The following is a 25,249-nucleotide window of genomic DNA, read 5'->3' as shown; positions in this document are numbered from 1 at the left end:
TCTCACTGATATATTTCCGTTATAAAAGCACTGAGTGGCCCCAGCCAGGCTTGGTTGTATGCCCACATAGAGAAGTCTGTGCCTTGGCGAGCTTGCAATCTAAATAAACAAGACAGGGAAGATGGGCCCAGAGAAGTGAAGTGACTTGCCCAAGATCACACAGCAGGTCGGTGGCAGAGCTGGAAGTTTAGGCAGTGGGTATATTTTGGGAATGGGGAAGGTGCTTGTACGGCTCTTTGGGGACAGGTGGAATGTGAAATGTGTTGTGTAAATATCCCTTGTTCTGTACTCTCCTCGCCTCTGTCACAGGGAGCTGTCCAGCGGATCAGCACCTCTAATTCAGTGCTGAATGCCTTCCCGAGACCCAAACTTTTACCCTGTTTGCAAACCCCCAGCGCACTGCAAAAAACTCTGCATTTTTGGTGCATATATTCCCATTAGCTTCAAAGCTGGCTTGTGCTCTGAATCCAACTTAAATGAGATTCTCTGTTCTGACACCAATATTTCTAAAAGCAGAATCGATCAAATTATGAGGTAAAGAGCACTGGAGTATCTTAGTGGATGTATTTCCTGTTGTTTTCAAACAAATGCATTTTAGGTCTCACTTTGCTGATGTGATTTGTGCATGTGTGGAGGTGGGGGTCAGAAAGGAGACCGAGTTCCAGAAATAAATAAATAGTTTTCCCCGAATTCTGAACAGAGATAGAGTCAGCTCTGCTGGGAATTCAGTGATCTGTGTCAGACTGTCACAGAGGCTGCAGTTAATTGGAGATCAGTGCTCTCGCTTAAGTGTCTTTATATTCCTGAAAAAAGGTTCCAAAATGCTACAGGGCTGCTTCCCAAACATCCCAGAATTGCTAAACGCAAGGTTGCCTTAAGTCCATTTTAGTGCTTGTGCAATCTGTTAATGGGAGAGCGAAGTCCTCTGACCGAGAGCAGATGCAGCCCGAACAGTAGCGACTCGAGCTTCTCCAGCCTGCCCCACTAATGTATCTTGGGGCTGCTGTCGGTGAGAGGGTGATTTCTCCGCAGTGGAGCACACCATCTTTGGCCTCTCTGGAGAGGGCCAGCATGGGTGCCAGTTGTGATGGTGCCTCTTTGGGCAGCAGATGGAGACCACAGACTCCATTCAGCATGGACTGCCAAGCAGCTGGCAGATGGTAATGACATTTGGTCACTACCACCCTGGGCCCAATAGGAGCCATTGGTACATAGTTTTGTGTCCCATGAGGTAATCCACTGTCCCACAGTGGTTCTCCATCTCATTCACTGATTCAATTCCCTTTCATTGTATAGAGCTAGCAAGTTGGCCTCTTCTGCCAGAAAGCTAATGGGCCATTGGCCTGGCTTGGGCTCCTTAGCAATGTGTTATGCTGTAGGATTTCACAGCCGGTTCTGTCCCCGGCCCAGTCTGTCCAGAGCTGCAGCCGGCTGAGTTCTTTTTTCACTTTATCCCTTTCGCTAAAAACACCGAAATCAAACTAACCTTGCTCGCACCGAGCTTTGTGCCATATTCTGAGATGAGACAGAGCATTAATCCTGGCAGCTGCAGATCTGGGCTCTCTCTTCCGCCTCAAAGGCACCACCGCTCCTGAATTATTACTGAGGTGCCAATGTTCTATGATCCGTGGTGTTAGACAGATGGCCCACAGAGATGGAGGGAGGGCTCAGTGTGACCCACATATCGCTCTGGTGTCAGGGTAGGATTGGGATCCTTCAGCATGGCGTTGGCCTGAACTGGAGTCTGCCTTCCTACTGTCAGAAAATATTTTAGCTAGCACTTGCAGGGAGTCCCTTTGTGAGCTGGGTTTTGAGAGAAACAGTAAACATCTGTGCCTGACAAAATAAAACTCCTCTTGTAAAATCCACTGGCTCTGGTTTGCTCTGCACAGATTGTTTTCTTGCTCACTGAATTAACTGTTAGATGTTTGTGAGTATAGGAATATTAATAATTAGCATCTAGGTATCACTTGTTAATTAGTGCAATATATAATATTGTACCAACGTATGACACGAGGTGTAGTTAATGATAACACACTGCACACAGCCTGGAGACTTGGCTTGATATTTTTAAGACTCAGCAAGATCTGCAAAACAAGCCAATTTTGAAGAAAATCGATTTGGTCATTGAAGTAATGAAAATTTAGGTCTACATTTTAAAAAATGAGGAGTGATCTTTTTTGGGGGGCCCTCAGTTTGCACATGCCCAACTTAAAGCACTTTAAAGGAGTCAAATTTTCAAAAAGCCCAGAGCACCTACTCTCTGAAATTCAGGCCTCTTTAGGGTGGCTGAGGTTGGGTCACCTAAAAATTGGAGCACCCAGAATTGCTAGCCACTTCTGAAAGATTGGGCTTTAACAGGGATTGATCCAAGGACTGACTAATCTTAACAAAACGCAACCAACACCAGAAATAACAGGATGGAAAAGCTTCAGACTGAAGTCATTGAGGATATGACTACACGGCATTGTAAACCCAGCTCTGTGAGACCTGGGTTTGTGGACTCAGGGTTTCCAACAGAGGTGACATGTGGGGGAGGGCATGTGGGGTCAAGCAGTGCATCAGGGCCCCTTACCTTCAGAGCAGCTGAGCCAGCGAGCTGTGCTGGGCAGGGAGCGGCAGAGGCAGGGGTAGAGGAAGAGCTGGGAGCTGCTCAGAGGTGCCGCTGCTTTAACTCTGCAGGGAGAGGCAGAGGAGGAGTTGGGAGCTGCACGGAGGGGTAGCTGCTTTCCCAGAGGGGCGAGGGGGCTGCTTTCCAGAAGGGGGAGGGCTGCCGGGAGAGGGGAGTGACTCAAGCTGTTCCAGGGTTGTGCCCCCGCACAGTCAGCAGGCACAGGTCATCTTGTGCTAAAGCATCCACCCAGCATTATAAACCTAGGTTTACAATTGCTGGACCCGGGTCTCACAGCCATGCTGCCAGGGCCATACTCCACTACACAGACCTTCTGACTCAGGTCTGCAGCTTAAACGCTGCATCCGCACTGCAAAAGGACAGGGCTTGGATTCGAGCTACAGTGGGACTTGGACTTTGATCCACCTCCTCAGAAGGGTCCTAGGACCCTCGTCCTGAGTGTTGGCTGATCTGAATCAGACTGATCTGTGTGTGAGAGTGGCTAAAACCTGAGTCAGAGCCTGGGCTTAGTGTGCCAGGCAGACATCCCCTAAATGTTGGCTGGTTTAGACACAACAAACCCTGCGTCTCGGCAGGGCGCTAGGCAAGAAAATCCTTGCGCCCCATTCTAACCCTGTGATTCTATGTTCTTCAAGCTTTAACATGACAGAACTAATTTGTCTTCAAACATCGCTTGCTCTTAACTGCAGTGCCTTTCAGCACGAGACATAATTAACTGAAGCATTTTTCTACTAAAACATACGTTTCCCCTAGCATGGCCTTCTTACAGTTACTGATGAGTTTAGCATCACAACCACCGTGGCAGGCAGGCAGGTAGGTGTTATCCCCAAGTGAGAGATGGGGAAACTGAGGCAGGTGAGTCGTTGAGTGGACAGGGCATTGGAGTGGGACGGGGGAGCCCTGGGTTTAATCCCTGGCTCAGCCATAGACTTCCCATATGGTCTGAGTAAGTCACTTAATCTGCCCCGCGCCTTGGTTTCCCCATCTGTAAAATGGGGACAATGCTTCTCAACCTGACAAGATTGCTGTGAGGATAAAATCCTGCAGTTAGTGTGAGGTGCTCAGACACTATGGTGAGGATGGGTATCCAGAAACAGCGATGGGGTAGGGCCCTAAAGAGTTAGATTGAATTGCTCTTGTTCTTTTGTGCTGCTCATGATGGGTTAGATGCAAACTGGATCCACGTCTTTCCCCTTTAGCTCGAGACGCTATTACTTCACTTTGGCCTCTGTGTATATATGCGTGTCTGTTTGCGTTTCAGGCTCTCTGAAGAGTCCGGTGAACAAGACGGCCCTGATGCTAATTGCAGTCAGCTCCTGCATCCTGGCCATGGTGTGTGGCACCCAGCTGTCCTGCCCTTTGACAGTGAAGGTCACGCTTCATGTGCCCGAGCACTTCATTGCAGACGGTAAGATCCCGAGAGCGACACCTCTGTGTAAGGACTTGGCATCCTGGGGCCCTGGAGCTTCCCAATTCAATCTAGTCAGTAGAGTCCTTTGCTTTGTGACATTCCCAAGTGCCTCCTAGAACTCCCCTTTCTCAAACCACCCTTCAGGGGACTTTCCACCCTTCGCTTTATTCCTCAGCGCTGGGACGGCCTAGAAAAACACCTGGGGACAATCTGTTATAGGACACTAACTCCTCCCTTTCCCCAGCACCCCACACACTAACCCTAAAACAATCGTTGACATCCCCAGCGGGGAGAGGAAAAGGACTTTTGCCATGGAGAGTTCTTTCCCCTCTCTACCTCCAGGGAGAGAGCTCTCTAGGACGGGGTTGAGGCTCACTGCTGCATCAGGCTCTGTCTGTGCATACTTATTTTTTTGCATAAAGAGAAGGCTTCAGTCTCGGGGGTTTGGCAATCTGGCAAGTCCTCAGCAGCACCGCATTCACTCTCACTTGAAAAGGGGGCGGGGAGGTTGTGAGGAAGACGCGGCGAGTATGGAGTGATTTATGGGTTTGGTTGTGTGGGAGGGAGACTAGTCCTTTTATGTTGCATTTGTATTGTTGGCATCAGAGCCGCTCAGCTTTCCTCTGAGATTCCTCCCCCTCCCCAACAGGAGAGCTGCCGAGTGCATTATATTTGTACCTCAAGGGAAACTTCCCTGGTTGTGCATACAGAGCCAATTCAGACAGAGAGATGCCAGGCCCTGGAACTAAAACCCAAGCATGCAAAGCTGTTGGCACGAGGGGGAGGCAGAAATCTTCCCCCCACCTCTGTTTTATAACTCTGTGTCCAACTGAAATCCCTGCTTGCTCTGAAGTGAAGCACTGGGCTTCACCGGCGAACCCCGGGAAGCTGCATGGATGCTCTCCCTCCTGTCAGAGTGAAGCTGTTTGTCTCTGGCGCTCGCCGCTCCGGAGAACGTGAAATTGCCAGTGTTGGAGTGAAGAGCGAGAGGCTCTGAAGAATTAGACAAAGGCAACTGTCACTATTTATTGCTTTCGCCAGCTTGCCTCCTTGTGTTTGTTGTTTCACTGACCTTTTCCATATAATGTGCAGTGAGCGTCAAGTGTAACTTTTCAGTAACATGAGGGCAAAATTCTGAAGACGGGACCCATTATTCAGTCGGTTCCAATTCTTTAGCTCCTGCGCTCTCCTTACCGCCTGGGACAGGCTGAGGGTGGGCTTTTGTCCAAAAGAATTCGGTGCTGCTTAGGGGGCTGCAGTCACTCTTAGCTTGCACCCATACTGCACTGCTGGGCGTCCGGTTCTGATCCAGTCCGGGGCTGTTCACCGGAGACTGGGGAGGTGCTAGCATTGGGGAGGACAAAGGCTTATGAAGCAGCAAAGGAAGTGACCCTGGAAGGGGCCAACTGCGGTGAGATGGAATTTACGGCACATCTGCCTCACTGGGTGAAACGATCTGGTCCATGTTGCGCAGGGTTCAGACTAGATGCTCATAATGGTCCCCCTCTGGCCTCAAAATGAATTCACAGCCATTTAATCCTGCACAGAACCACAAATGGACCACGCATCCCAACCCTGGTGTTTATGATGACATTTTCCAAGGTTGGTACCCACAAAATTTGCACTGATCTCTAGTGCACCCCAAAACGGTACTTGTGCACATGAGCACTACATGCACTGGCTGGATTAATGTGCCTGCGGAACTAGACCTGAACCCAGTGGGACCTGATGACATGTGTTAGGTTCAGTTTGGGCCTGAAAATAACCTAACACGCTTGGGCTGGGTTGTCTCTGCTCACCTTCTCCTGCCCGGGGGCTTGGCAGAGTGGCAGCTGCGTGCCCCACTCCTGCCGGCTGCCACTGCCTCACTGAACTGCATCGCGAATGCGCCGAGGAGCCATAGCGCCTCTCACTCATAGCGCGCATGCAGCAGCCAGGGGGCATTGCCCAGCAGGAGCGGGGCCCACAGCCTGGAGACAGATTGTGGGCACGGAGAACAGGAAGCCTCCCCTGGCCACGTCCCAAGCATGAAACAGTGACAGGGGTGCTGACCCAGGTAGAGCAGCAAGTGCAAGATTCGGATTGGGTCTGAAAATGACTTGGCACTCTCAGGCTTGGGTCAGGCCAGCTGTGGGCTAGTCGGGTTTAGGTCAGGCTTTAAAATTAGACCCAAGCAGACCTCGGTGCAGTATGGTACGGAGGTGGGCAGTTACCTGTTTTGCAACATCAGATGTAAGTCTTGAGGGTGCTACTTATATGCTAGGCTTTGAAAATCCTGCCTCAGCACGTGCTGGATAGCCTATAAAAAGCAAACCTTTGGGCCCTTACCAGCAATGCTGAGTGTATTTCCATTTTGCAGCTGTAGGCTGAAGTTGGAAAAATTCAGGGTTGAGAACAGGGAGAGGGCGTGTGTGTGAAATGGATGTCAAAACGAAACAAGATACTTCTCCGCAGCCTTCAAATAAATAAAAAGAGCGCTTAGACCTTAGACTGGAGTGAGTGGCGTTTCCATAGAACATAGCTGATGAGTAATCGGTGACTAGGAAAGAAAACAAGCAACCGTTGCCCTGATAAGAGAGGCTGCTGCTCCTTCTCTATCCACTTGCATCCAAGGAACGTAGTGTATTCATACATTGTTATTTACTGTTTGTTCTGATAGCGCTTGGAACCACCAGCCAGGTTCTGGGCCCTGCTATGTTAGGCTCCGCATGAATGCATGGTAGTCAAATGCTAGTCAAGACACCCAATAGTCATGGAAGGAAACGAGTGCTATTCCTAACTCACAGTCAGCTACATTGAAGCAGGGAGAGCTAAGGTGACTTGCTGAAGGTCACAGACTCCTGGTCCATAATTCGAACCATCTGATGACACTGCACCCTTGAAAACTATGATGAAATATAAGGTGACTCCATATAATTAAAGTGAAAATGGAGCCGGTTATATTCCTGTCTCCAGGAAGAGGGTGGTACTGCAAATTATTCAAATACCCAGAACATTCAAGCAGAGATGACAATGAAATACCAATAAAACAGATTAATCTCTCTGGAACTGGGGGAAAACAGGCTGATCTCCCATCCCGCCTTAATGACTTTTCTAAAGAGAAAGTGGTGAGAGGAGTGGTGAAAAGGTTTGCAGGAGAAGGGAAATGAGATTTGCAACAAAACTGTAAAATATCATTATAAACTGTGAAAACTTTTTTTTTTTCTTTTGTAATGGGAAATGGGGTCAAGGGCTCCAGATGGAACTGGGAGCAACAGAGACAATTTGCAGCAAAGATCTGTTTTCCTGAAATCTCATCATGAGATGCACCGGCACTCGGAGGCCCTGTCTTGGAACAGAGAATTGCTTAGAGCCATTCCTTCCTTTAAATAACAACAAATCCCCAGGTAGTGCTAGGCTGGCAGCAAAATATTATAAAACATTTAAGGAGATCACAGCATTGAGCTGGGGTGGGAAATTTTAATGACACCCAGGGAAGTGTTCTTGGCTTGGTTTCTCCCCAGCACAGATCGTTGCTAATTTCACTCTTCGGCAAAGGGAATAGCCGAGTTCAAAACCGGAGGCTAATTCTTCTGTTTGGACAGCAGCCCTTAATGTGTGTAGAAAAGAGAGGAGGCAGGAGGGAGGAGAGGCAAATTTCCTCTCTCCTGCTCTGCATGGGATGAATTGGGCGGAACAGAAGGGAATTGGCTTGGGGACCAGAAGGAAGATGGAGCTAGTGGCTCATTCTCAGAGTTAGACCTTGTCTATACTGGGTTGTTTGAGCACAAGTGGGTGCAAATCACCATGTAGATGTCCTGCCCTGGTAAAAGATCGGGCTTACATAAGTGACTTGACCCTGGTTTTTTACTGGGATGAGCTGCACCACAGAGCTCTGCCCGGGACTATTTGCAATCCCGCTCCCGTCCCACTCCGGCTATTATGGCAGTGGGTCTGGCAGGACCCACAGAATCCCAGTCCCACTGCCAGGCTCTATGCTAGTTGCGCACAGGGCTCTCAAGCCCAGTTTTGCACTGGTGCAGCGTCTTCATCAGGGGTGTGTGCCCCTGGAGCTACATGGATGTAATGACACCCCTTCAAGCTTCCCCAGGTTAGACAAGCCTTTGGAGCTTTGATCAGTGTTAAAGCAGAGTATTGCGTGAGCCATAAGCGTGTGCTCAACGTCTTTCAGACGTTGCCGTGAACATAAATACTCGAGGCTCCGTCAGCAGCACGCTCTGGTGTTTGCGGAGCGATGAGCCAGCCTCTGAGGAAGGGGAGGGCTGGTGGCACTTGTTCAACACAGTCCCAGGTGTGAGGCTAGACTGGCCTCAAAGATCCCCTTTGAGGCACGGTCTCTTAATAGAAGCCGGTGGCCGCGGCAAATCTCAGAGTGGAGCCGCTGCTACCAGCGTCCTCAGCTCTACAAGAAACGCTGTCAAAGGGAGAGCCTGGAAAAACAAACAAACCCAGTCCTTTTGTAGCAGATAAATGGGAGCTTGCTCAGATGTGCCGCATTCCACAGCCAGCTTGGATAAAAGCCAAGCAGTGTGGGCCACTGGGCCTCAGGGAGAAGCCACCCCCAGAGCAAGCTGCATCATCGGGCAGCTGAGCGAATTGGAGCTGCAGAGGTCCAGAGACGGATGAATGCAGGAATGGAAACAGATGTCGAACGAAAGCAAAAGGGGGCAGAGGAGAGTCTATTGCACCAGGTGGCTTTAATAACCAAACCGTCTCTATTGCTCTTTTTCTCTCTCTCTCCGTTCATTTTCTTTCTTTCATTTGTTTGTTTTTTTCTCCTCCTCTCAGAACAATGAGCCTCAGGTTTTGTATTGCTGCTTTGTCTCAATGTTATGGGGCAGCCAAATAAATAGAAGCTGGTTGCAAGCTAACGTCCGCCCCCCCCCAGCCCCCCCCCCCAGTACCTGCTCGTGTCGGAGAGGTTGGAGGGTCCTTGGCGCAGGCGACTTGCTGCTCTCTCGATTCCCTCTGCTTTTTAAAAATATCTGTAATAGACCTTTTACATTTAAATCCCCATGTTTTGTGGGGTTTCGTCAGACGTGCCCCGCATTATAGAGGTGGGAGTTGGCTCCATTACAACTTGCCAGAATGCAGGGGAATGGCAGAGCACAGGTAATTACATTGACATAGTCATTGTGGGAAGGGGCAAGGGGAGATGGCCTGTGTGTGAGTCTGTTTCCTTCTGCACTGCACAGCTGCCTCTGTGGGACATCCCTCCCCCTCCCCGGGTAGCCTGCCAGAGTGGATCTTGGGCTTAGAAGCAGGGCACACAGACAGAAGGTACTGCTCCACCCCAACCCCCAGCCTAAGCCAGGCAGGCAACTTGCAGAAAACAACCCGAAACAAAACAAAAACCCCACCCACCTCTCATGCGCTTAAGCTGCTATGACCATTGGTGGGATTCTTCCCAGTGCTGTGCAACCCACTTTCAAGGAGGGGGTCTAGGGGCAGCTGCCAGTGGGGGACGTCCTGTCAGTACCTCTCCAATGTAGTCATGTTACCGTGGGGTGGTGTCCCAGATTCATTGTCCTCTTGTGAATCTCCTGGGATCTGCATTATTTTTTTCAGGGGGATCCATGAGTGCTGGTGGGGAATCCCCTCTTTCATTTCACTAGTGGGCAAGCCCCACTCTCTCCTCCCCAAAATATTTGGGTGCCGTTCCACGAGGGGAACTTCTGGGAGTTTCCCTCCTCCCTCTTACTCTCCCTCCCCCATCCCTCAGCCTGGGACAACTTGCTCCCAAATTTCCAGCTGACACAGTCAGAAACTCCGAGATCCTACCACCATGTCACCCCACGGTGAGTGGAAGACGTCATTCTAATTTCAGAGCAGGATCACAATTATAGACTCATACAGAGTAGCTTTTGTGAGGATTTCAACTTACTTAAAGTATCATTTATCAGCAGCAAGAAAGAAGGGAACAAAAAAAAAATAGAAAGAGCTCCTTGGTTGAATTGTCAAAATCCCCTAAGAATATGTTCGCCACTCCTCAGTTAAGCACTCACAATGGTTCTTTCATGTAAGGAATCGTTTAAAATGTAGAGATACAAGTGACAAGAACTGCCTGTAGAGAAACCACGGCTGGAGAAAGAGACCCGGAGGACTTAGCCTCGGGTGTGTCCTTGCTGCAGAACAGTTTGAAATGGGGCATCCATTAACTCCCCCCCTCCCCGTTCTCACAACCTGTGTACGGCAGGGGCATGTGTTTACATCTGGCTGTGTTAGTGGGGGAGCTTGGGGAGACTCTCTGGAGCATGAGGCGGCAGCGATGTTCAGTCTGGAGGGGGTCTTTGGTTTATAAACGATGCCCCGTTGTGGAACTCAAAGCACATGTGCCAGAGTGGATTGTAGCGTTTTTCAAAGAAGCTCACCCCGCTCCTTCCCCTCTCCATCCCGTCCACTCTCCAGCAAACCTCGAGAAAAGATAGTCCTTGCTCCAGCCCTTCAAAGTCAGTGGACTTGGACTTTTTTGGGCCAGCCAGGGCCGTGAGCCAACCCCCCGTTCTGTGAAACTCCCTCCCACTCAAACATTTAGGCCTTGCCCCCCTTGAAGATTTACCCCAATTTCAACCCCAAGTGTAGCTGGTCCCCGTGCAACCTCTGGAGCAGACGGGCTGAACCCCTATAAGCAGCGATTTGCACTGTGAGGCACTTTTACCCTAGTTTCAAGGGGGCAGGGGGGGGGCAGATTCCTCTCCTGGCAGCTTTTCCCATCTGCATGGGGCAGCTACGCTGGTGCCTGAAATCAGGGCCAAATCAGCAGCCCTTCAATCCAGTTGCTGTTAGCTGGAGTGGTCAGCTGAATCTCGCTGTCCCAATTGTGCGGAGGGGGAAACAGGCTGAAAACCCCATGAGGTTTTCCAGGTCCAAGCCAACCCCTCGGATTGCCCCCTTACAAGGGCAGCAGGATCTTAAGATGTAACTTCCCCTGCCCCTGACGAATGCCATTCCATGATTGCCATGCAGCTGATCTCTAATTGTTTCATCTGAAAATGATTGATCTCCTTCCCACATGATCGTCTCCTCTACGCTTGTGGAATCCATGCAGCTATTAGCGGCTTTCGCTAACTTCCCCCGAAGGTTGACTGGGCTCCTCAGGCAGCAACGTTGGGCCTGCAACCACTTCTCATTTTGTTTTTAATTAAATTTGTTGCTTTAAATTGTTTGCTTTCGCTTGCTCTTCAGCCGCTCTCCGAGGTGACCAGGCATTCGTTTGTTTCCTCAGACATTTCAGTCTTGTGTGCCCAGCATGCCCCGCACATGCGTTTGCATATGACATTAACATCAAACGTTAGACTCTCAATCTGGGGAGCTGGCTGCATTTCCGCTGGCATTGTGGCTAAATTCTGCTTTTGGGGACACTGGGATAAATCTGGAATTAGCCTACTGACTCCCACAGAGGAACTCCAGATTTGCACCAGTGAAACAGAGAGCAAGATTTGACCCTCCATGTAGCTGTCTCACCGCTGCAAACTGCAAGAGGGAATCCTATTCCTGTTTGCTTGTCACCTGGGACCCTGCTTAGAACCGTATTCAAATCCCATTGAAATCAACAGATGGACTCAGTGGACTTTGAACCAGGCTTTCCCTTTGGTAGTACCTGAATATGCAATCGTGCTGTTGCATTTCATCATGGAAGCCCTGTACAAACACTTCACAGTAAGCAGTGTTTTCCCCTTCTAGGGACACTGGTCAGTCTGATTGACCGAGGCAATACATCTTTCTCTTCAAGAGACCATATCTGAGGGCTGCTTGTCTTGAATGCCATTGCATTTCTGTGGCTGTGTGGGGTGCGCGCGGGCTCTGAATCATCAAGTCATCGTGGTTTCCCCAATAACGCATAGCCTTGCTCCTGTACCCTCAGCTTGTAAGAAACTGTTGGCAAACAGCTGGATGCTCATTCTAAATATTAACAACAGTTCGTGGGCTACATCAGCCCAGATCAAAGGCTGTTTTCCAGCACAAACACTTTTTGTATGAAGAGCTAATAGATTCCGCAGACTGAAGTACATCATGTTTTTATCGTTCCTTTGACAGGCTTCTGATCCCGAGATGTTCTCTCTTTGCTTGCCTCTCTCCCCCTCCCTCCCTCCAAAAGGTGGCTTGCCTCCCGCAAGCGAGAGACAGGGGTGCCTGCAACAGGCACAGGCCACCCAGCCAGGAAGCCCAGGTTGCCAGCTTAGTTTAGGAGGGCAGGTGACCACCTCTCGCTCTCTCCTTTGCTCTATTTTCTGAGCAAGGAGGAGCTTGAAATTGAGGTGACGCCTGTCCTCAAATCCCCTTCAAGGCACCAGGGTGTGGGGATATATGTGCCAGCACTGCAGGCTGGGAATCTGATCAGCTGGGACCTCTTTAAGGGTGGTATCTTCAACGTCGCTTATGTCAGTTTCCATTTCAGAGTGGGGGAAAACAGAGTAGGCAAGGTGCACAGAAGGGCTTTGCCATCCTGGGGCAAAGGGGAGCTTATTGGGAACCCTAACTGGGAGAGAGGAAGAAAGGTAGCACCGCAGCATGTCCAATGGGTGGTAGGTGGGGGAGGCCCTTGTGGAATACATGCATGCAGCCGGCCTGTGGTTAATTTCTGCAGCTGATTGACATGGGTGGGGGGAGGGGGGGTTACAAAATGTGGAACAAAACTTTCCCAGTTTTTGCTGGGACGTATGGAAAACTTGGCATTTTTAAAAAATCCTTCAGCAAGAAATATCCTGGATATCTAATTCTGCTCTCCTGATGAGTACAGAGCGTACATTTTCTTTGCCTTCTCCCATAGCATCTCGAGTTGGCATGTTTCACTTGCTCTGCTGTTTCTGGTGCTGTACAGCAAGGAGGATGTTTGCTCGTTGTGCCTAGCTGCAGAATCTCTTCCATTGACATGCAGATGTATCTTGTTTGAGCCTTTATCATCGCCTGGCCTTCATAAACTTTGCAGAACAATGAGAGTGAGGCTGGATTTCTCTGAACTATTGTCCAGTTTCCAGAGAATGTGTTTGGACAATGGCCCAAGGCTGTGCCGTGAGAGTTTGGAGGCTCTGAGAATTAAGTAGAAGCTTTCCTTTGACAATCTGATTTCATTTTCAGCCTCCCTGTGTTCAGAGGGGCCAAATTATCAACCTAAGATGCTGCTGCTGCTGATAATAATAATAATAATTAATAGCTTTGCTTTCTTATGTCATCGGGTTGCAGGAGAGTGAGGGGGGGGAGGGATACAAGCCAATTTAAAGATCTGGATTGAGGTGGAATGCCGGGAAGAGCAGAAGCCTTACCTGGAAACATGCAGCCTTTTGGAGGATTTGCTGTTATCCCTCAACCCAAGGGGGACGCTAACGAGAATGCAATGGGCAGCAGCCTGGCCCGCTCAGGGCGGGCCTGAGATCGGGACTAGCCAAACCCTCTGGCTCCTGGAGAGAGGGGGTGGAACGGCTGCATCTGCCTCAGTTTCCTCAATTCCAGAGGGGAATGTGCCTCTGAGACAGCCTCCTCCGCACTCAGCGGAATTATGCCACCTTGAGCCCAGCTCTGGAATCTTCATCCATGCAGGTCTCCCCAGTGCAGCTGACGTGGCGCGCTCGCCTAGGGACGGACTCTCCAGTTGGGTGTTCTTGGCTGCCTGCTTCCATGCAGAGTTTGAATGGAGGAGCTGGCAGCAGCAGCAGCATGCTGGGATGGAGGATGTTGTACGCTGTTCTTCCCCAAACAGATGGCCCCTCGTTGGGCAAGACTGACACCATACAGTGGAGCACAGCATGGGGGGCGTAGTTATAACCAGGCCACGGGGGTTCATTTGGGAAACTGCCATTGCAAAGCGCTCCATAGAAAATGTCAAGAACAGATGAATCTCCAGCAAAATTCAGAGATGCACTGCTAATGGCACAGATAATTGTCCATAAAGAGAGCTTTAACAATTAAAAATCAAACTAAGTCCATCCCGCAGGAGAGATGGTTCTGGTGTCAGCTGTAGAAATATACAGGGTTTTAATCACTAATTTAAAACTTGTAGAGACTCTTCAGTGGCTTCGGCTTTGGCTGGCGTGCAAAATGTGATCATTAGTAACAGCCTCGAGCCGCCGAGTCCAGATCTGCCTGAGTCCCAGGATCTGAATTTCCACTGAGTTTGGGCACGTTTAGATCTGAGCCTTGGCCCTTTATGGAAACAGGAGCAAACTACAGTCAGTGATTTGGATCTGCGTTCCAAACCCCTCCCTCCCAAATGCTGGTCCAGTTCTCTCCTGCCCCCCACAGCCGTGTTCCCCGTGGAATCACAGGGAGTGCTGCTCACACCATTCAGCTGGGGGATTCCATTTGGGTCCATTTCTACAATTAACGTGTGTGTTCTACACAATCAAACCCCCAGAGCTCGAGTGAATCTGAGGATTTCATTCCTCTTTCTCCCCCAGAGAGCAGGTGGACACTCTCAAGGAGGAAGGGAGACCCCACCTCCACCATTCCAGAGATATGCAGGGAAGTCATGGAGTGAAGTGTCCCACTCTCCCATAGCAGAGATCAGATTTGCTGGTATGTAGGGAAATCTGTGGACAGATTTCCCCTCCCATTCCTCAGTTTTCTCTCCCAGGTCAGTGTATTTTGGATCACATGGATGGAGTCCCTTGGCTGCTTCTCTGTGATGAATTTGAGAAGCAAAATGTATTTTTAAAATTTTATATGTATAGGGATGGGAGGGGGCCAGTCAGTGGAGCGTGGCTCGTGTTATCCTAGTGGGAGAAGCCCATTCCTGTTTAATAGAAATGAAAATAATAGTTTTCTGTAGAAATATAAAAGGGTTATTCCAAGTACCCATGTGTTTGTACAGCACCCAGCACGTTGGGGTCCTGCTCCATGACTGGGGTTTCTAGGCGCTACAATAATAAATTACTATAGAATTGAACAGAGGATATGATCCCTTCTATAATTTTTGCCTCTGTTTCTTTGTTTTAACCATCCTTTAGAATTCCATAGCAGGGATCTAATTCTATTGGGACTTCCCCATAAGGGCAGAAGCATTAAGAAAGGGGTTTAGTATGACCAGCCACAGCAGTCAGGAAAGAAATGCTAATTTTAGATCAAAGGGAGTTTGGCTCGCCAAGAAGTAGCAATGGGCTAGAAGAGACAAAATGGGGAAAAATAAAATTCTTAAGTGGAAGTAAAAAATAATACATCTCTTAAAAAAAAAAAAAAGAGAGAGAGCAAGAGAGTTAAAAAAGCCAACCCTTTCTAGCTGCCTTTTGGGTGCTTTGTTTTGTTCCCTTGTTAGATATCTGTGTTCTGAGCTGTTTTATCCTATTTTATTCTGGAAAATAATTTTTGAAATGTCAAAACTTCAAGCCTCTTTTGTCAAGCTTAAACAGTCTTGTTGAACTTTGAGGGAGACCTCAGGACGAGACTCATGAACTTTTGAAGCTGCCTTAGCTGGCTTGACTTTGATCAACATTTGAGAGAGGGGGGCGGAAACCCAAACAAAACAATAGCCTCAAGTCTTTGTGGACCTTGTAGTTCTGGGAAACAGCTACGTTTGAGGCCAAAAGACATACGTAGCTTTGTGCTGAAATGCTCTGTGCCAGCCACGCTCTTTCTTTGCCTCTGCCTCTCTCTCATTCCATTTCTCACAGCCGGTGGAGCCGGGCTGCGTCAGTCACTACTTGATTTATTGGGACTCTGTGCAGACAGCTTCAGAACTGTTGCATTTTTGTTTTGTCCTTCCTTATGCAATCGGATGCCATAGCATTGATGACAGTCTGGTCCTGAGGCCTAACGTTCTACCTGCTGGGTGAATTCCATTGAATAATGTTGAGTTGCTCCGGAATAAAAGACCCTTTCTTCCTGCACACTAGTGATGTTTGGCGTCTCTAGGACTGCAGCTGGTTAGCACTGGGAAATACCTTGATCATTTTGGTGCCAATGGCTGAGATGCTTGAGGTGAAATGCTGGCACAATTGTCGAGAATGGGAGTTCTGAAATTGACTTTGTGGGCCCAAAGTTTCAGCTCTAGACTATGAATACCTCCGCACATTTCATGCGGCTAACGTGAGATGCAGCACCACTTTGGTTTGGCCCATCTGCCCCTTTGTCAACAGAGACAGAGGCGCAGACGGGCCAGATTTGATGGGCATTGCGACCTAGTGCACAGGGTTGCAGGGCCATTCAAATTTGGCCCAGCCACCCCACTGTAGATGGAGGGGTGGCCAGACCGAACCTGAGTTGTGCTGTGACCCTGTGTGCCGAGTCACAATGCCTCTCAATTTGGGGGATCCAGAGTAAATTGCCCCCTGTCTTCCTGGCTGTGGGTGTCCCTCAATGTGGGGAATGTTCTGCTTTAATCGGGACAGCTAGATTTGGAGGTCAAGCAGGACACTCCCTTGAAAGCTGGGACTATAGGGAGGCCTGACTGTGGTATCTCACTGTTCTTTAGAGTTCAGTGTTGTCAGCACTCTGGATTTTTCATAAGTGATGGGATTTCAGCCAGGGCTGGAGCATAGACTGGTGATGACACAAGAAAATCCAACTTTCTTGCCCATCTCCTGAGGCAGAGCATCCAGCCAGAGCTGCTGCAGGAAGAGCTCTGTCCCCCTGCAGCCGACAACCTTAAGCCAGCCTCACAGAAGGAGAAGGGAGCAGAAAGGGCCCAGCAACTCAGCAACCTTCTTTCTTCTTTTCCCTCCCATCCTGTGAGCAATGGGACAAGGTGTCTCCTCTGCTCTCCCTCCCTGCCATACCTGGCCTTGGAATAGGCAGGGAGGTAAAGAGCCCCTGGAGCTGCCCCCCAGTTCCTGCTAGAAGGGAGAGAGGGGTCCCTGCTACAGCCACCAGCCGCAGGCCTGGGAGAGGGGGAGTGAAGAGCTGCAGGAGGGAAGGGGGGACTGAAGTGTTGGGTTGGGGTCAGAATTAGCTTCTGGGCAGGGAACAGACAGATGTGGAGGTGAGAACTCCTGCAACAGAAACCAAAAGCACCTTGCCCAATACATGTGGGTCAGTGGGCAACACACACACACTTTTTGCAGGAGGGTGACTAAGTGTGAAGGTGATGAGGATACCTGTGAGCCTGTCTGAAAATCTGAGCTGGGGGAATTGGGACACACATAAATGGACAGGACTCCTAGTCACTGCACTATCTTGTGCATGAGCTGGTCCGTGAATGGACAGATAAATAAATATTCATATGAGTGTGTGGGTTTGTGAAAAGTTCTTGTGTTATTTGAGAGAATCGATCCCCCAGTTTACATGCACATTGGCCTGAATTCTGAAAGTCCACAGGGCTATCGTTGTCCCCCATTAGTGGCATGTTCGCGTGTTGTTGTGTATAGTGCTTGCATAAACTTCTTTTCTCTTTTTTACTTGCCTCTCAACAGCAAACACACAGTTTCCAGCTTTCAAAGGAGTTTTTCAAAGGAGCCTGAAATCCTATGGGTATTGGATACCTAGCTCCACTTTCAACCTGCTCCCCATCCACCATCCCCCAAGACATGTCTCTATGCTTCTATACCTTTGAATAGTCTTGTTGTTTTGCTTCTTGGTTAGTTTGTTGCTCTTAATTTATTGCCTATTCATTTTGTTTCTATTAATTTGGGGTTGGCTGCATTTTAAATCTGGGTAGAGAGCTTTGGTGAAAGTGTAATGTGCTGGTCCATGTCGTTGCTCAGTCCTTTAGGGCAGGGGGAATTGTCCCTACAGGTGCCCTCATGAAATATCCCCGTGTGGGTCCCAAAACCACCCTTCCCACCAGAATAAATAAAATGAAAATGAGGAGCAAGATTTTTTTAATATACATATTGCATATATGAATATATAAAGTGTGTATCTGTATATTGTATAAATGTCCAATATGCAAATATAGGCACCCAAATAAGTGGCCAGCTTTTCCTAGCTGCTAACCTCTTGGCAGCTCCCATTGAAATCAGCTGGAACTGCTGCGAGCTCAGCACTTGTTTCTCATGGGGTTTTCCCAGGCCACTCATTTAAGCACCTGCATTGAGACTCCTGCTTTATAAATCTTCGGTTGGTGCGGCAGGAGGAAGGTGATTGAGAGGTTTCTTTCTCACTAGGCCTTGACAATCCTCATTTACATGGCAGTTAACTTCTAATTTTCCAACGGATGCATGTGCGCCGATTCTTGTCCTGATGGGGTTTCTTAATCGCTTGGCTTCCATTGGTGCTAATGGGAGACAGGAGACGAAAACCTCACACACTGTTTTCAGAAATTAAAGACTGAATCCTTTATTAAGTCTTGTGAGTCTTCCGTGCTGCAAAGGGATAAACCCAGTTTCTGGAGAGGCTCCCACTCTGGGCAGTCACTTTGGAAGGCTCTGAATCCTCAAAAAATCTAGTGCATTCTTTGCCCTCTATTTTAAAGGTTATATTGAGACCTGGAATTCTAAAGGAATGAAACAAATTAGTTCCAGGACTCTCTTATAGTCCACAAAGTACATTTGTTTCCACCATTCTTCTCTGAAGGTGTCTTCTCCCAGTGGCCTCCATGCCCTGCTTTTAGTGGCTTCTACCTGTTACTTCACAAAATGCTACGTGTAATGGCCAGGGTTCCCTGGCTCACCTCTGATCTATGCAGCACTATTACAGATGCAGTCTTCTAATCAATGTAATTGAAGATCAGAGTTAATGAGGACCTCTGCGTCTGTGAAATCCCCCTAGTGATGCTGGGCTTCAGATGTTAGATAAGGAAATGATTGGGCTGAACTGAAAATCTATTTGGCTAATTAGAAGATGCATATTCCCACAAGCCGGGGGGTGGGGTGTGTGTGTGGGGGGGAAGAATACATTTCACAAATAAAGAAACATCAGATTTCTTAGGAAAAGGATTTTGGCAGGGATTTACTTCTCAATCACTGACCTCTGGAGGAAGGGAGTTTCAGGAGAGAGAAGACTGCTCATACGGGGAAGTGAGAAAAACAAGGTGGGTGAGGGAACATTTTTTATTGGACCAACTTCTGTTGGTGAAAGAGACGAGTTTTCGAACTCCACAGAGCTCCTCTTCAGGGGAATTGGCAGATGGGGCAGGTTCATGCCTCTTGAGCCAAGAGCAGCCTGGTGGTGCATTCTGCTGCTACTGTCTATGAACGTATATGGCCCTCATCTCCCTAGAATCTGTGGGCCTCAGAAACGCCACCCTGTGAGATGGGGAAGTGTTCACCCCCTTTTACAGATCAGGAGCTGGGGAGCAAATTAATCCATTTGTAGGGACAGAGAGTCTGGCAGAGCCAGGTGGTGAATTCAGGTTTTCTGAGTCCTGGGCTGATGTCATGTAGGCTGGACTCCTCTTCCTCTTCAGGGTGAATTCATAAAGATGTGAGCTGAACAGCAGGTTCAGATTTGGGGGCGGGGGGCTCTCAGTACTCCTCTGTGCTCTGCTGTGGCTCTCAGGCTGTTCATTGAGCTCCTGCTGCTGCTTTGGGGCCATGGACAAGCCTGGTTCTGGTGGTGGAAAGCAGCTCTGGGGGTGCACCAAGCTATGAGAGGGCATAGGATTGGGCTGATGCGATGCAATGAAGCCCCAGCACCCTGTTTGTAGATCTGAGCCATAATCCTCCACCCTGAGCTCCCGCATCCCCTGATAAAATGAATGTACTGACATTGGGGCAGATAGTTCCCTCCAGCAAGCGGGGCAGAAGGGAGAAAAACAGGGGTGGAAAGGGCCAAATAACCAATGAAAGAGGGGAGTGACATCTACAGCTCGCTCCATTCCTTAGCCCCCAGAAGACCCTTGGTGTGACATTCCTGCATCAGGGCTCTGTGTGATTTGGGGAGTGGCTGAGGATCAAGAAGACGGAGCAAGAGAGCAATCATCCATTTCTGGCAGGAATAGCTCTGGAAAACCAGGGGACGGTAACTCTAGAGTGTCACAGAGGAGGTTGCTCAGCACAATTGCATCTAATGCACTACACATGAGATTGGCAAGAGTTTGCTTTCTGCAAATAGCACAACTGGGCCAAGAGGGAAGTGGGAAGAGCAACTGCGTGGTCATATGATGATGCTCTACCCAAGCTCTGTGCATGCCATTTGGGATCTTGTCTGATGTGTCTGTCCTCTTCTCCTCTCACCCTCTCCAGCTATGCCGAAGTGCTTGGAGTCCTGATTACACCCGACTAACAAACTGTCCCTTTCCCTGTTTTCCCCCCGACAGGAAGCAGTTTTGTTGTGAGCGAGGGAAGCTACCTGGACATCTCTGACTGGTTAAACCCAGCCAAGCTCTCCCTTTACTATCAGATTAACGCCACCTCCCCCTGGGTGAGAGATCTCTGTGGGCAGAGGACCACCGATGCCTGTGAGCAGCTGTGTGATCCAGAGACTGGTAAGTGGAAAGCGGCAGGCAAGAGACTTGGGGAAGCGTTGGAGGTGTCTGTCTTGGTATTAAGAGTGTCTGTGCTGGTGGGGTTGCAGTCCTTCATAACCTACGAATGACTGATCTACCAGCCCTTCAGCATTGGACTGCTAGTTACTGTCCCTTCCACAAGGATGCAATTTAGCTATGATCTCTCATGCAGCTCTCCAGCACGCAATTAGAAAGGAGAGTACTGTCTTTTCTACCCTAGAAACACTCTATCTTTTTATTATGATTTGTATTGTGTTAGTTCCTTGAGCCACTGTCATAGACCAGGACCCCACTGTGCTAGACATTGATCAGCTCTCCAGCGTGACAGTGGGCAGGATGGGGAGTTACTCTGCTGTTGAGAGTTGTTTGTCATCTGAATAGCCTTCCCCTGCACCGTCGAGACATGGCATCAGGATCACAGTCTTGTTGGAGGTGCTGCAGAAACTGCAAGCCCGTGCAATTGTGTTCAGTGCCCTAATGCCTCTCAGCGCAGCTGTGAGAAACTTGTCCCCAGAGCCTGTAATTAGAGAGGAATTGAAAAGAAACCAGCTGTACAACCAGCAAATAAAGGAAAGGAATTAAAAAGAAAACTTGTCAGCAAATAAACTCATGGCTGTGGCCAACTGAAAGCTCGTTTTCAGGTCACTTTCCATTGACACCTCCTTTGCTGCCAGCACTGATAATGAGGGAGCAGGGCGCTCTGCATGGGAAGATGGCTCTGTGGCTGTGATTGGTTTTCTGATGAGGGTCCTTGGTGCCCTCTGCAGGGTTTGGGGAGAGTTACCATTTCCCGGTGCCTCTCCCTGGAATGCTTTGCTGGCTGGCTGGAGGGAAGTGGCCTCGGTGCTGATAAAACTCCCTGCCTGCAGCTGAATCGAAAAAGCATGCAAATGACCTTGCCTCCCAGAAGAGAAATGGGATAACCCTTGGCTCATGGAAGGAGAAGCATCGGACCTTCCCCTCCTTCCACCTCCCTCTTGTGTAGCCAGTGCCAGGGAGAGCCACAAATCCCCAGCAGCAGGGTGGGATTGTGTTTTCAGGTTTCTGCTGGCTAGATTTGAAGAGGGGCAGTTTGTGGCTGTGAAAGCCTTTTTGAGATGCCATCAGGCCCTGGAATGCGCTTCCCCCACGGCAGCCTGCGAGGAAGAAAGGGGGTTCATTTTCAACCCTTTCAGCACTTAAGGCTGTGAAAGCTTTCTCTATGTCCTCTGTCCGAGTTCCAGCTGAGACCCTCCCCCCTGAGAAATCAGACTCTCTCCCTGCCTGAGCAGGGTTGTTTCTGGCTGACATCAAGGCTGGTGCAATTTCATAAAATCATAGAATATCAGGGTTGGAAGGGACCTCAGGAGGTCATCTAGTCCAACCCCCTGCTCAAAAGCAGGGCCAATCCCCAATTTTTGCCCCAGATCCCTAAATGGCCCCCTCAAGGATTGAGCTCACAACCCTGAGTTTAGCAGGCCAATGCTCAAACCACTGAGCTATCCCTCCCCCATTTCTGTCCTTTCCATCTTTTTGCAGTGACCACAATGGGAGGCAGTGGCACCAGATACACCAGTTGGAGAGTGACTGTATGAGGATAGTGCTAATCTGTTCCACAGCTTCATGAGGGCTGAATTTTAGGTGGGGGCTCCAGACCTTGTCTTAGCTGCTCATTCATTAATTAAGGACACTTCTCAGTGCACTATTGTGGCTGTCAGACTGTTCACAGCAGGCACTGGAGCAGCCCAGTTCTGGGTGTGGAGGAGGAGCTCTGTCAACTGGCTGAACTGGGAGCGGGGGATAGAGTTGGGCTCAAGCTAAATTTTTTTTGCTCTGATTTTCTTTGCTCCCATCTCAGGAAGTTGCCACCCCACACAGGTCAGGGGCCGTTGTGGCTGTGGAGATACAAACACCATCTGGGATCCGGGAGATGCTTTGTCCTGGTCCAGATAATGGGAGAAAGGAGTCCCAAAAGCAAGGGCGGGTGGGGTGGGGGGGGACTTGCAATTATAAAACATCAGACACTTGAGAGTCATTTAAGGCTGGGTTGTGTTCTCAAGAGTGGGTCAAATATCTGTGTCCAGGAGTAGCTTGGAGGAGATGTGTTTTATTCCCTTCTAAGTGTTTCTCTTTCTCAGGGCTTGTCTGCAAAGGGAAATTAACCAGCACACCGATAGCAGGATAATATTTCCATTATAGCTACGGTGGTCAATTTCCCTGTGTAGACAAACCCTCAGTATAATCCAGACTTCCAGGAAAAAGGGAAGAACCAGCCCAGCAAGGAGGGCTGATATATACATAGAAGCTTTTCCTCCAAATATCTCAAAGCCCTTTGTAAACTATATAGAGAGATCATTCCAGCCGTCAGAGAAGCACTGTCGCCTCTGGGGCGGGAGGCAGCCCACTGTAACTACACCACAATTCAGAGAAGCAAGTAAAGAATTTTTCATCCGTCTGAAACTGCGGGGAGAACGTATGGAGGCAGAATGCAATTACCCAGTCAGAACAAGCCCGGCAGCTCTGCTTGCAAGCCCCATGCTGTCTGGTTTAATTCTCTCGCAGTTTCTGCGGTGTGGGACAGACTGCTGCTGGCCACATCTGTACAACGGCAGCAGCTCAGGCTTTTCTGGCTTGTGAGAGCAGCTGGTTCCTCTGGCTGGCTCCCCCCATCCCCCGTGCCATGCTTTAGCAGAGGATGACAGAACTCAGCCAGAGGGAATGGAGCAAGGCTTGCTCTGCGCCTTTGACATGCTGTATTCCACCTTCGCTGGCTGCCTCTGCCCTTTTGCCAGGAACGTTCCTCAGCACATCCCTCAAAAGGAGCATCCGCCCCTTACTGAGTGCAGTAGAAATCCGTGGGAAGATGGGCTGATTGGGCCCCTTTCTGATCCAAGTGTCGGCCCTCCTGGACCCTGCTGTATCACTGATCTGGCTGAGAAATAAATCAGTTAGAAGTCCCTGGCAGGGGCTTGCTGGCCGTGAGCAACAGAAAGAGGATGAGCTCAGCCCTCACCTGTAATGTCTAGTCCAACCACAGGGAACTCATGAAGGCCCGGGAATAGCTAGATCAGGAAGGGTGAGAAAGCAGATCTGGCACACAAGGTGTCTGAGTACGGGGACCTGCCATGAAGAAGTGTTCTATTCTTAAGCCTGTCCTGCTGCTCTTGACTCACCCGACTATGCCTGCGTATTGCAGCACATATGTTCTCTCTCTCCGGGGTCTTGGAAAGTGTTGGTCACAAGCAATGCATCATGTAGGCCCAGGGAGGTGAGTCAAAGAGCAGCATTGATCTCAACCTGGATATTCTTAACCTTAAGCTTAAAATCAAGGAAAGAGAGATCAAGGGCAGAAATTACAAAGCTGATCCCATCTTCCCTCCAGACTGGTTGATAAACAGGGATAGATTGTTGCTGTTGGGAAGACGTCGGCCGCAAATTTTAAAACGGGATTAGTGATTTTGGCAGCCTAACTCTGAGACTATGTAAAGTGACCCATTTCTCAGAAAGTTCTGAACGCTCACCCTTTGAAAACCTGGAGAGTTGAGCGAGCCCCCCCGAAAGTGAGACAGTCAGAATCTCTAGGCACCCAATGACAATCATGGCCAGTATGTTTGTGATATGGCTACTTGGCAAGAAAGTTCTCTGCTAGGGAAATGTTTCAGGAGGGGTGGGTGGGAGAAGAACCTGTTCATAGGTCAAGTTTATTTTATTTTTGGTGGGAGGAGAGGCCCTATGGCAAGTGATGGCTAAGGTCTGGAATGGGGAAGGAGAATGACCCACGTAGCATGAGGGAGCCCCCCTTCTAGTGACAGCCCCTTGGCCTTGCGTAGCGTTTCTGCTCTGAAGGTCTCAAAGTGCTTCGCAGGCATTAGTTAAGCCTCTTTCCTGCAAGGCAGCTTGGTGTTGTTATCCCTGTTTTACAGGTAGGTAAACTGAGGCAGTGAGGGGGGCGTGGGTTTGGCTCAAGGAGCTAGAGTGAATCATTGACAAAGCTGGGACTGGAATCCAGAACTCCTGCTGTAATCATCCAATGAAGCCTGGGTCTGGGATAGAAGAGTAGAGCTCTGTTGTCAATCCATGGTCCCCTGGGGTGTGTCAGCCATAGGCAGGGATAGGACTCAGGCCCTTCTGCTCCAGAAGCACAGACCTCTTCCATGTGAGCTAAAGGGGATCTCCTTTAGCTGTAGCTGTACAAGGGGCCTGTGACACATGTGAACAGGTGCATGCAGTCCATGCTGCGAAGGGCAGCAGTGCATTGACATATTAGCCTTTGCATTTCAAGTTCCTAATAGCTCTTTGGGCAGGGACTATCTTTTCTGTGTTCAGACAGCATCCGGCATGATGGGGACCTGGGCCACGACTACAGTACAAATAACACAAATTAGTCTCCCACTCACAAGCCTCAGGGTGCCCTAGGTTTTATGGGTGATGTGATTGCTACCATCAAGGTAACTTTTGGAGAGGGTGTGAGGGGGTTGACATCTCATTTTAGGGCTAATACCATGTGATACAGCTGCCGTGGGGACCCTGGCAGGAATCCCTGCTTTTCAAAGGGATTAAGTTTAGAGTCCTTCCTTCGCCACCCCCAGATCCCTGGATACTGTGTAGCTATGAAGTGCTGGCTGGCATTTCATCTGCCTGTAACACACCAATATAACACACCAACCTTGGTTAGGTTGATTCAGGCCCCCTTTTCTGCAAGCCAGTGCCATCCATCCTTCCATGAAATTTACATGAGTGAGAGCTGCTGCTCTGTTGGCATGGCTGGCTATAAAGATTACCAACAAGAAGGGGCAATTCATGCCGTGCTTGGGACTGGATTGCTGCCCTTTGCAAACTGAGGATAAGGAGGGATTGTGCTGTGCTGTGAGTTGGAGCTGAGTCTGCCAGCTCTGTGTCTCAAAGCTTTGTG

At 49.3% G+C, this 25,249-nt stretch overlaps 1 protein-coding gene across 2 annotated transcripts in view; it reads left to right on the top strand.

Moving 5' to 3' along the window:
• Positions 1 to 25,249, top strand: part of ASTN2 (astrotactin 2) — a 589,627-nt gene that overhangs the window by 217,709 nt on the left and 346,669 nt on the right. For both annotated transcript variants that reach the window (XM_074973795.1, XM_074973796.1), the window contains exons 6-7: positions 3,894 to 4,040; positions 20,170 to 20,337. In XM_074973795.1, coding sequence (XP_074829896.1) covers positions 3,894 to 4,040; positions 20,170 to 20,337 — 315 coding nt within the window. The remainder of the gene's footprint in view (positions 1 to 3,893; positions 4,041 to 20,169; positions 20,338 to 25,249) is intronic.

This window comes from Natator depressus, chromosome 16, assembly GCF_965152275.1.
Source record: "Natator depressus isolate rNatDep1 chromosome 16, rNatDep2.hap1, whole genome shotgun sequence".
In the NCBI taxonomy this organism is placed as follows: domain Eukaryota; kingdom Metazoa; phylum Chordata; order Testudines; family Cheloniidae; genus Natator; species Natator depressus.
This window is presented reverse-complemented; position numbering and strand designations above follow the sequence as displayed.